The sequence below is a fragment of the Muscardinus avellanarius genome (assembly GCF_963383645.1).
Source record: "Muscardinus avellanarius genome assembly, chromosome: 4".
Taxonomy (NCBI): domain Eukaryota; kingdom Metazoa; phylum Chordata; class Mammalia; order Rodentia; family Gliridae; genus Muscardinus; species Muscardinus avellanarius.
Window position 1 is genome coordinate 129,379,156 of NC_137789.1, and position 12,897 is coordinate 129,392,052.

The window sequence follows — 12,897 nt, forward strand, 5'->3', positions numbered from 1 at the left end:
GTTAGTACTGTCTAGCAAAACACTAAAGACCTCCTTAAAACACCAAGACCAAGCTGGGCATGATGGTGAACAACTGTAATCCCAGTACTTGGGAGATTGAGAGGAGGATCCCAGGTTCTAAGCCAGCCTCAGCAACTTAGCAAGACTCTGTTTAAAAAAAAAAAAAAAAACATCAAAACCAAACCTTCACACTTGGACTGAGGCCGCCTTCCTGAACCACGTGCTTTACCCTCTTCCAGTTGGCTCATCCTCCCATCCTTTCCTCTTCATTATTCTACATTAGTCACCACGGTACACAGAACACTGAACGACCCCTTGGCTTTTGGCTCTGATTTTATCCACACAATAGGCACAAGATTATATTCAGATTCTGGTCCATAATCATAATGCAGTACTGTATCTCTATATATCTCGGAATTTGGTACCTCTGACTTTTGAACCAGGTCCATGGTATTGCCCACTTACTCCTTCATGTATATTTAATTCTCAAAAGGTCCTTAAGAATAGTTCCAAAATTTCTCTTCTCTCTTCAAGGTCCCGAATACCACCCTTTCTCCTGTCTTCTACCACCTGGGCATAACATGACATTTCTGTATTTATCCTCCTGGCCTTTTCCTCCTCCCATCAATCCGCTAGTAGCTATTTCCACTCTGAAGTTAATCTTGCACTAGGCTCTAGATCTCATTCACTCTGAGGGCTTTTCCCCTTTCTATTTTTTGTACCCAACTTTCTTTAGCATCAGCAATCTACAAAGGGCGTGATCATAATGGTATGTACCCCCCTTGGGTTTGCCATAGGTTTCAACAAGACAATAGCTGTAAAGCATATAGAATGCCTAGCACATCATAAACACTGAACAAAAGTCAGTGTTCTTACTATTATCACTTTAAAGTGTTTGCTTGACCTTTGTCCTCTCATCCTTCTGCTCTACTTCTCACCTCCCTTTCAATGTCAACACTTTTCAAATGAGACTGCAGGTCCTATTTCTTCCCTCATTTCCTCAAAACTACAATGCTGCCTCAACTCCCACCCCCTGCCCTCACCATCTCTCTCAAAGCTTGCCATGAACTTCTAAACAGACTCAGCAGTCAATTTTCTGCCCCTCTCCTTGATCTCCCTGCCAGCCTGGCCTTCCCTGACAATCTCCCATCCCACATCCCCTCTTTCATCTTCTTGCTGCTCCTCCCACCTATTGTGAACTTTTCCAAATGCTCCAGTCATGGTAGTCTATGACTTCTTGGGCTTTCAGAATCTTTTAACTAGCATTCCAGTGATGGTGGTGACATCCTCCACCCTCCCTAAGCCTAAGTTTCTAGCCCTCATTCTTAGTTATGTTTCAGAATTTTGCTAACTACCATGATTTCCACTTGAATTTCTGATTCAGACTGCCCTAAACTCATAATTATCCTTCACATTTAATCACTGCTTCTAATTCTCCAACATCTACTAATGATACTACAATATGGTTTTAAAATTTTAGAATTATCTCTTGCTCAGTCTTCTCCCTAATCCTTTATAGATAATCTTTTTCTTTTTTCTTTTGTGGTACTGGGGATGAAACCCAGGGGCATTCTACCTCCGAGATACAGCCTCAGTTCTATTTTTTATTCTTTATTTTAAAACCGGATCTCACTGAGTTGCAAAGGGCCTCATTAAGTAGCTGAGGCTGTCTGAGAACAGCGATTCTCCTGTCTCAGCCTCACAATTGCTGGGATTACAAGCGTGCGCCACGCCCAGCTATAGGGATTCATTTTAAGCTTTATTTTATTGGTGGTGGTGTGTTTTTGGTTTTAGTTTCTTTGTCTCTCTTTTTCTTTTCAATCTGTCCTGTAAAATTTTAAGAAGCAAATCTTCCTGAAACACCATATTCATATATCATTCCTTTGTTCTAAAATCTAAAGTGCTATCCCCTATCCTCCCATATCAAACCTAAACTTTTTGCTAATAGTCTACATTCCCTGTATACTCCTCTTCTCTAGTTAACCTTTCTATTACACCCTGCACTCCAATAGGCCTATCCTTGTTCAATCACCCATAGGGCACATACTCACTTCCTCATTTTTAATCCTAACAATTTCTTCTCACATGGGATCTACTTCTATTCTCCTTTGTAAATTCTACCTAGTCTTTAATTCCAACTCAAGCTATAACCTCTCCTCATATAACCTGCCATCTGTCAGGCATGGTGGCGCATGCTTGTAATCCCAGTACTTGGGAGGCTGAGACAGGAGGATCAGGCAGATTCGAAGCCAGCCTCAGCTACTTAGTGAGGCTCTCAACAACTTAGTGAGACCCTGTTTCCAAATAAAATATAAAATAGGTCTGGGAGTGTATCCCGGAGTTAGAAAGCCCCTGGGTTCGATCCCAGTACCACCAGAAAAAATAACTAAATAAATAAAAAATAATAAAATTTAAAAAATAAAACCTGCCATCTATCTACATATTCATAGGAATCCTTCTGTTCTATACTTCTACAGGTAAAGCCATAGCACACTGAACATTAAGATGTACTGTCTTACACAATTAGACAGATGTGAACTTGGGCTAACATGCTGAGGATGTGCACCAAGGAGAGGGAAATCCTGATATTACCCACGCTGAAGTTTCAGGGAGAGGACACATTCTATGGCTCTTCCTGAACAGCAAGCGGCAGCCAATTGCCTCTTTTATAAGATCATTCCTTCCTTCATCCAACAATTTGTTTATTGAGTACTCACTGACATAATAAAAGAAACAACATATAAGTCTGTACTAAAAGTACAACTTGAGATTTATAAAGTATTCTATAGACAGGCTTTTATGAAAATTTGATTTCATTCCCACTTATCAGAAATTAATAACCAAGAAAAGGTCAAGAGGAACTTATATCTTCAAGATATGACTCATATCTTCTTTGAGTCAGTTTATCAAATTTTTAAAGAGAAAATAATTTCTATGCTGGGTGTGGTGATACACGCATGTAATCCCAGTATTTGGGAGGCTGAGACAGAAGAATCTCAGTTCGAGGACAGCCTCAGCTACTACTTAGTGAGGCCCTTTGCAACCCTGTTTCAAAATAAAAAATAAAAAAATAGGGCTGGGGTGTAGCTCAGAGGTACAATGCCCTTGGGTTCCATCCCCAGTACCACCCCCCCCCCAAAAAAAAAAAAAGAAAAGAATTTCTAAATAGTCACATTTATTATTAAGAAAGATATACCTAAAATGCTAAAGTTTCAAACATGAATAAAATTGGAGATCATTATATTAAATGAAATAAGCTGGGCACAGAAATACAAGTACCACGTGATCTTACTCATACATGGAATATATAAAGGTTAATCTCATAGAAGTTGAGTAGGGAGTGGTTATCAGAAGGTGGAAAGGTTGGAGGAAGAAGGGACAGGGAGTGCTTGATCAATACCTGGGTACTAAATTCCAGAAAGAAAGGTATGTATAAGAAGTTCTGATATGCTACTGTAGAGTAGGATGGCACTATTGTTACAGACAACAATAATGTAATGCACATTTCAAAAAGCTAGAAAAAGAGATTTTGAATGTTCTCACCATAAAGAAATGATAATGAGAAATGTTTAACCTGATTTAAACATTGTACAATGTTTAACATGTATACATGTATTGAAATGTCATATGGAACCCTGAAAATATATATGATTTTTATGTCTTTATCAGTTAAAATAAATTTAAGTTTAAAAAAATGCTAAAATTTAAGATTAATAGCTATGTTTATTTAAGATATATACTTTAAACCACTACTTATAATGTGACATTTATAACAAAAATTATAAAATGTGGCTTGATTCTGAGGTTTTTATACTAGAAAAAATACTTCTTAAAAATAATAAAGAATGACAAAGGGGTTACGGACCCTACTAACTACTGCACTCCAGCACCACCTAGTGTCACTAATCCTAAAGCAGTTCCCACCCTTTTGTCACAAATGTTGAACACAACTGGAGATGAACAGGGAACTAAACTGCACCACCAGCAACACACTGAGCACCTACTGTCCAAACACTACACTGAGAACATTCCAAGTGAACTGCCCAGCACCTTGCAAGCCATTATGATCCTTGCTCCACTGTGAAGGAGGCAGACGCTGACGAACCGAGTCATCTGACCAAGGCCATGGTGACCGGCAGCCCATGGGGTGGTTCAGCTCCAGTTCCTGTGCCTGTGCTTTTGTCAACAAGAGGCAAATCCTACGCTCACAGCAGACCCATCTCTCCCGCCCAGGAAAACGTTGCACTAATTCCCCTTCCTTTCTCCTGAATTGTCTGTTTGCACCTTCACTGACCCTGAGATCTAGCTTATATTCAGTGGTGGGGATAAGGAAGATGGAGGCATTTCTTCCTATTATTAATGTTTCTTTCTCTGTGGAAGGATTTCTACTAGCAAAAATGCCCAGTCCTTGCTACATTCTCTTATTCATTCCTTTCCAAATAATGCATACCATCTGTTCCATTCCTCCACATCATAAGTTCTACAAGGACAGGTGCCCATGTAGAGAAGCCTCTAATAATCCAGCATTGAGGGTGCTAAGTCTGTCTAATTCAGTATTAAGAAGTCTACTTGATCATGGATATAAGCCACACTCTCAAATATTAGCCTCATTAGTAATAAGTGGTATTGCAGCTTCCCATATACTGTATTCTTTATGTATCTCTAAACTGGTTTAAATCACAGCACGAAGAAAGGGCGCGTATGCTTGTGAATGATACAACTAAACCCAGAGCCTCCGCTGGGCATAGTGGCGCACGCTTGTAATCCCAGCATTCGAGAGGCTGAAACCGGAGGATTGTGGTTCTCCGACAGACTCAGCTACTTAGTGAGGCCCTCTGTAACTCAGTGAGACACTGTTTCAAAATAAAGAATAAAAATAGGGCAGGGTATGTGGCTCAGAGGTCAAATGCCCCTGGGTTCCATCCCCAGAGCCTCAAAACAAACAAACAAACAAACAAACAAACAAACCCACCCAGAGCCTCACACATGCTAGTTGAGCACCCTACCACCGAGCTACATCTCTACCACTGAGGTACACCCCAGGCCCTTTTATTTTATTGAGACAAGTTCTTGCTAAGTTACCAAGGCTGATCTTGAACCTACAACCCTTTTGCCTCAGTCTTCCAACTTACAGGGATATTCCACTGTGCCCAGCAAGAAGGGAGTTTTTAACTGTTCCTCTACAACTCCCTATCATCCTTATGACTCCTAGCTCATGACTGAAATCACCATTAGCTAAATCTTGAAATACACACCTCTTCTCACAGTGCCCTACTTGTGGCATTTGCTCACTGTTCATGAAAATGATTTGTGCACATTTTCAATATCTTGAAATACACAAACTATTTACCTACCCTATGTTGAAAAAAGGATGGATCAAGATATTTGTCAAATCGATCTTCAAATTTTACATCTGACTTTTTCCATTTTACCTGAAAAAGATTGTTTTTCATTTGAAAATCATGGCTAATAATAAATAATCTGATGACAACACTTTGATAAGAATTTGGAAATATTTACACACTTAGATTTGAAATTCATTAGAGACACGGTAGAGTTACTGACAGTCTGATAAGTTGAAGTAGTTATGACAAAACTATTCAACTTTATTCTCTGTGTATTAACAAAACTTAAAATTTTCTCTCGAGAAATCATTTCAGTTTTTGAACATGACTTACTACTATCAACTCACATACTCTGACCTGATAAATGTGTTAAGAACAGAATGCAAGCTCATTTAACAAGTACTTAAGTTAATAAGAATTTATACCTCTTTATTTTAGATTGCAATCCTTTTTATTGCAACTATCAAATTATGTTTTTGTTATGTAAATACTATTTCCCAGTAGTGAGTACATAGGTAAAAAGCTTGAAAAACTTTCAAAAGTTGTTACAAACAATGCATTCATTCCTATTACCAAGAAAATAACTGACAAAGAGGCTACCTATATATTGGATTTCTCCCTTCTTTTTACCATTTTTAAGTCTAACAGAAAAGAATTACCTTAGCAGTTGCTAAATGGCAGACAGGCTCTTATTCTGCAGAAGTATATCTTTCCAATAACTAAAGGTAAATTATACCTATCCAAAAGTTTTCAAAACAGTATCAACACTATCTGCAACCGTAAAATGGAAAGAAAACCAATTTGAAGTACTGCAATCCAAAAATGTAACCACGAAAACACATAGCTGGGTTAGCCCTCTGCCTAGTTATAATGGTAAACCTTGTTAGAGCAAATGGTACTGGTATCTAATAATAGAATTTAAGCACATCTTCTCCCTGGCTTTAGAAGTCTTATTTAGATACACTGAGGAAGTAGAATTTTAATAATACTTTGATGAAACAAATTTCAAGCTACATTTTCATTTACTAATGCTCAAAAATACAATCACACTCCTTCCTACATATTGTTATTTTAATACTTACTGAATATGACATCTGTATTTTAGTATTTGGAACCAGTTTCACCTTTCCTTCACTAGTTAGATTAACATCAACGATTCGATTTCCATTAAATCCTATTTCAAGTTTTTTGTAGGTCCAAAGATAGTAATCTTCTCCATTTTCATCTGCTTCACCAACAATACCTACAAAATAAAACACCTCAGAAGGTAAAAACTCTTAAAATTTTTAAATGAAAACCCACTATTATTATTATTCCTCATGGTTAGAACAAGGCATAAGTTCAGGATGGATTTGTACTTGGTATCCATACATTATGGTCATACCATGGCAAAAAAATTACTAGCTCAGCCTCACTGATCACTAATTTGATACTCAAAGTTCATGTGATGTCATTACTATTTTCCCTGAAAATATGAGATGTTAGGGAGTATCACATGTAAGTGATAAATGCCATGATCTATCAAGGTTACCTAGCTACTTGTTATCAAACTAAAATTAAAAGCAAGATTAGGAGGCTCAATCCAGTGCTTTCTCTAATAACCTATAATCTATCCATCCCTAGAAAGATTACACGAATGTGGGTATGTGCATGTAAAAAAAGTACTAAATCTTAAAATACCTCTTATTTGTGCCTCAAGTATTGAATGTGTCCCTGGAAGTTCATCAAAATTAAGAGTGTTGAAGATACATGGTAATGAGGCATTCATTTAAAATCATCACTTTGATCATAATTTGGGATATTAGAAAGGGAAGATCAAACAAGTGAGAAATAGGTGGCAACTGGGGACTCATCTCTTATACCCTCACACTGTCAGCTATTTGTCTATTTATTCCTTATTATAAGTTACTTTCCTTTGGCCTTCTCCCTATTGTCAATGCATTCCACTGGAGTATTAGAGAAAAAAATGATCATTTCTTATAGATGATTATTTACTTATTAACAAAAGTTAACAAAAATTCAAGGAGTATAGTTTGTTTTGTTTGAGGTTGTAGACAGACAATAAAATTGTAATAATTTCATTAAGATTTATTTACCTATCTACTCTGAATATGACGATGTTAGGGAAAAAGATACAATAATACCAAATAGCTTTTCTCTAAGAGGCTTTTAAAAGATTCTGAAACCTTTACCCCAAGAAAAGTCAGACTGGAATTTTTTTTTCTGGTAAGAATTCAGACACTCCAGGATATACAAAAGTATATCCCCAAACATGGCAAACTCTGAATCCTAGAGATTAAAAAGATTTACACAAAAAAGCACAGTTATCACTGTTGCTAGCGGTCCACAACAATAACTAGAAGAAAATAAATTTTAAACCTAAGTGTGCAGACAAGAAATCCATAACTGATGGAAAAGAATAAGGGAAGAACCTACTCTCTCACCAGAAATGAGTAAAATCTAGTCTAATAGGTTCTAGGTTCTCCTGAACCACAGGCTCAGAAATCATCAGTGAATTTCAGCACATATTACTGCTTTTCTCAAAGCTGATCACAGAAATGTGTTACTATAACACTAATTATAATCCTTGATATGAAATTTTTACTATACATACCTAATTAACATGCAGCATAATGATGAGACATAAAATTATCTCTTGAGACTTTCTTATAAATTTCATATTAGCACAATATTAAATCTGATATGTTCAGTAATTCAGTTTGCTGCTCAAGAGCCTAATAGTCCACTAACAATTTTAAGAATTAGAAGAAATATTAATAATATTTAAAAGCAGATGTCTTAATATTTAAGAGAAGAAGAGGAGAAAGAAAAATCACTAAGAAAAATGTAATCAAACATGTTGACAATAGCTGGCTATGCTCTGCATTTTAAATAATTTAATCAAGTCCAATACAAATGACTTTGAGCTTACAGATAAGTTTATATTAACTATGCCATAGCTCTTCTCCATCAGTATGAATATGAAAAAGACATTTAAAAAATTTTTAATATTCAAAGTTTTAGAAAATAACAGAATTATTAAAACAAGACATTCAAGAAACTATCATGTGCCAGGCATGGTGGCACATGCTTGAAATCCCAACATTTGGGAGGCCGAGACCGGAGGATTGCAGTTCGTGGACAGCCTCAGCTACTTAGTGAGGCCCTTTGCAACTCAAGTATGAGACCCTGTTTAAAAATAAAAAGACTAAAAACTAGGGTTGAGGGTGTAGCTCAGAGGTAGAATGTCCCTGGGTTACATCCCCAGTACCTCAAAAACAAAACAAAAAACTATCATGCCCCCAAACCATACTATTTAAATACAACATGAGAGAAAGGCAGAGTTAAACTTTAAAGCCCTATGTAGTCCCCTTAACTGTACGTATAAGAACAAGTTAAAATAAATTACGAGAAAAATAGAACAGAAGAATATTTTAGATTGTTCCAAGCACCTTTTAATTTCTTTTGTACTTTATAAAAGTTTTATTTGAGGGACTTTATAAGGTTTGGCAATATCAAAACTCCTTCATGTAACAGCCATAGAATTGATAAAAAAAAAAAATCATTCTGTGGAAATAGTGAAAACACATCTACTCCATGATCCAGTATAAAATCACTTTAACAGAATCATTGCATAAATCTCAATTATGTAAATATTCACAAATCTTAAATAAACATATAATACTTACCCCATATTGGTAAGTCATCTATATACATCTGGTACCAGTAGTGATTTTTTATAGCATATACAAAGGCATCTCTCTTTTCTTTATCTAAGTCAATTTCACAATAAGTGGCTGGCATTACATCATCTGCATAAAATAAAAACTACAAATTAGCCCCTAGTTTGCAAGAGTTGCAGGAAATGTAGCACACACACACACACACACAAAAAAAAAAAGCCCAGTATTTCCTGGAGTTAAAATTTCTACTCATAATACTTGTATCTGGGTGATAAATACATCAGAGTTTAGTATACTATCCTTTATTTTTAGTATATTTTAATAATTTCTTAAAATGGAAGAATTTTAATCAACTTCAAAGACTGCCTAAGTGAAAAATACCTCTATGAAGAAAATTATATAAGAACACTTTAAAAAGAAACTTTAAATGAAAAAAACTAATTTAAAAAACAATAAAGCTTACGACCCATAGAAAGTTTTGATTTTTTATATACATGAAAGCTTAAGTATATAATCCTAAATCAAGCTAATTGGGAGGCTGAGACACAAGGATCCAAAGTTCAAGGCCAGTCCAGGCAACATAATAAGCCTGTCTCAAAAGGTAAGAACAAGCTGGGCAAGGTAGCGCACACTTGTAATCCCAGTACTTGAGAGGCTGAGACAGGAGGATCACACAGGTTCCAAGCCAGGCTCTCAGCAACATAGTGAGACACTGCTTCCAAATAAAATATAAAATAGATCTGGGCGCCGGGCGTGGTGGCGCACGCTTGTAATCCCCGTGCTTGGGAGGCGGAGACAGGAGGATCGCGCAGGTTCAAAGCCAGCCTCTCTGGCTTATGAGACCCTGTTTCCAAATAAAATATAAAATAGGTCTGGGAGTGTAGCCTGGAGGTAGAAGGGTTTCCAGGAACCCCAGTACCACCAAAAAAAAAAAAAAAGAAAAAAAAAGAAAGAAAAATAGATCTGGGAGTATAGCCCGGAGGTAGAAAGCCCTTGGGCACCAAAAATAAATTAAGCAAGTAAGTAAGTAAGTAAGTAAGAAAGAAGTAGAGACATAGATCAATGTAGAGGGCCCCTAGGTTCAATTTCCAGTACCTTTCTCCCTAAGAAAAAAGATCCTAAACAAAGAGAAAAATGCCAAGCAATAAGATCTCTGAGATAATCCTGTTTTGAGGGTTTTTTTGTTTTGATTTTGGTACTAGAAATTGGACCCATGGGCAATTTAGCATTGAGCTATAGTCCCCCCCCCCCTTTTTGGTGGTACTGGGGTTCCTGGAAGCCCTTCTACCTCCGGGCTACACTCCCAGACCAATTTTATATTTTTTATTCATTTCGAAACAGGGTCTTTTAAGCCAGCGAGGCTGGCTTTGAACCTGCACCACAATCCTCCTGTCTCAGCCTCCCAAGCGCAGGGATTAGAAGCATGCACCACCACACCCAGCTAACACTGTTTTTTGTTTTTTCTTGCAGTACTAGGGATTGATCCAGGGCCATTCTATCTCCAAGCGACACCCCCAGCCCTATATTTTATTCTTTATTTTGAAAGCAGGATCTCACTAAGTTGTAGAAGGCCTCATTAAGTAGCTGAGGCTGGCCATGCACCTATGATCCTCCTGCCTCGGCCTAACAAGGACTGGGATCACAAGTGTGCACCACCATGCCCAGCTTAACACATTTTCAGAGCATTGGTTTCCAATTATCTGGAAAGGAAAACACTAAGTATATGAGAGTATGCACATACTATGGACCTGTGTATAAATGCTGTGTGTGAGTGTGTGAGTGTGTGTTTGTGTGTGTGTGTAGAAGGAAACATCAATATAAACAAAATATTTTAGCAGAGTCTCTCAGAAGGATTGGCAAAGAGATCTTCAAGAGTATCTTTCAAGTCTGTCATGGTGGTGCAAGCTTATAATTCCAGAACTTGGGAGGCTGAGACAGGAGGATCCCAGGTTCACAGCCAGCCCCAGCTACCTAAATGAGACCCTCCAAAACCTAGTGAGACCCTGTTTCAAAATACAGAATTAAAAAAAAAAAAAAAACAGAGCTGCCTGTAGCTTAGTGGTGAAATGCCAATAGGTTCAATCCCCAGATCTATAGAAAAAAAAAGTATCTTTCACTGATGAAAAATCTAGAAATTAAATATGGTAAAAGAGAAAACTTATCACAGCACCTATAAAAAAGGAACTGAGCCAGGAGTCTTGGTGCATGCGCTTGTAATCCCAGCACTTGGGAGGCTGAAACAGGAGGATTGCAGGTTCACAGCCAGCCTCAACTATTTAGGTGAGACATTCTGCAACTTAGTGAGACCCTGTTTCAAAATAAAGAATAAAAATAGGGCTGGAGGTGTAGTTCAGAGGTAGAACACCTCTGGGTTCTACCCCAAGTATCACAGAAAGAAAAAAAAGGAATTGGATGACATGGTTTTATTTGTTTTTCAATAGTACTACAGATTAAACTCAGGAGCATTCTATCTCTGAGCTACACCTCCAGCCCTATTTTATATTTTTTATTTGTGAACAGGGTCTCAGTATGTTGCTAAGGCTGGATGTGAACTAGCAATCCTCCTGTCTTAGCCTCCCAAGTGCTGGGATTTTAGGCATGCGCCACCATACATAGCTTGAATGGTCATATTTAAATGAAATTCCTCTACCAGGTATATAGGCATACACATAACAAATAACTGAAGAGCCTTGATGCCCAACTGAAATAGCATTTCTCCCAAGAAATGTGTCTTCAAAGCTGCTTTGAAAACAACAAATGCAACATGTATGAACATGCCAAACCATTATTCAGCATTCTACATAACTGAAAAACCTGGGGGGGGGGGTGGGGAAATCACCATGAATCACTGCTTTCAAATCATAATAGCTTGTACTTTTTTGTTGTGGTGGTGGTACTGGGGATGGAACCCAGGGGCATTCTATCTCTGAGCAACACCTCCAGCCTATCTTTTATTTTTATTTTGAAATAGGATCTCACTGAGTTGCAAAGGGCCTCACTAAGTAGCTGAGACTGTCCATGAACTGTGATCCTCCTGTTTCAGCTTCCCAAATGCTGGGATTACAAGTGTGCACCACCATAAAACCTTCATTTTGAAGAAGATACCATTCAAATTTTGCCAATATAAAGAATTCTTATGGAGATAAAGAAGAAAAATATATTGCAAAGTGGCAAATGTTAACATTGATTTTTCAAACAGAAGGCAAGGTTAAGCAGAGTCTGGAAACTAAGCTCCAATACATCTGTCAATTCCCCAAAATACTACAGACTAGTAACTGTATAAAGGCAGTGAAAGCCTTGAGAAAAGAATGTGATAATTACTTATGAGCCCTGTGAGACGTCATGCCATCATGCTTTACTTTTTCTTTTGGTAGCAATGCTGAACTGGAAAATCAAAAGTACTCAACCTTAACTATAGCAGCACATGGTGAAATATCTCACAAAAACACTCTAGCCACATTTATAGAGAAATGGGCAAAAATAAGTTTTAGTCTGAAATCCACTGTTTACAAGCTATGTGAATAAAAGCAAGTCATTGAACCTCCGTGAACCTCAGTTCCCTCCACTGTGCGACAGAGAAAATGTCTGCACTAGCTCCTTCAAAAGTTATTTTAAAAACTCAAAGTACCAAGCCAGGTGTGGTGGTGCACACTTGTAATCCCCGCGCTTGAGAGGTTGAGACAGGAGTATGGCAGGCACAGGTTTGAAGCCAGCCTCGGCTACTTAGTGAGGCTCTCAGCAACTTAGACCCTGTTTCCAAATAAAATATAAAATTGGTCTGGGAGCATAGCTCAGAGGTAGAAAGCCTCTGAATTCCACCCCCAGCACCACCACCCCCCCAAAAAAAATAAACCCTCAAAGTACCAATT

At 37.6% G+C, this 12,897-nt stretch overlaps 1 protein-coding gene across 1 annotated transcript in view; it reads right to left on the reverse strand.

Moving 5' to 3' along the window:
• The window catches only part of TM9SF3 (transmembrane 9 superfamily member 3), a gene marked incomplete at both ends in the record, with an annotated part of 77,077 nt that overhangs the window by 43,181 nt on the left and 20,999 nt on the right, over positions 1-12,897 (reverse strand). Inside the window, 3 exons of the mRNA XM_080693597.1 lie at positions 5,355-5,432; positions 6,428-6,588; positions 9,035-9,157. Coding sequence (XP_080549723.1) covers positions 5,355-5,432; positions 6,428-6,588; positions 9,035-9,157 — 362 coding nt within the window. The remainder of the gene's footprint in view (positions 1-5,354; positions 5,433-6,427; positions 6,589-9,034; positions 9,158-12,897) is intronic.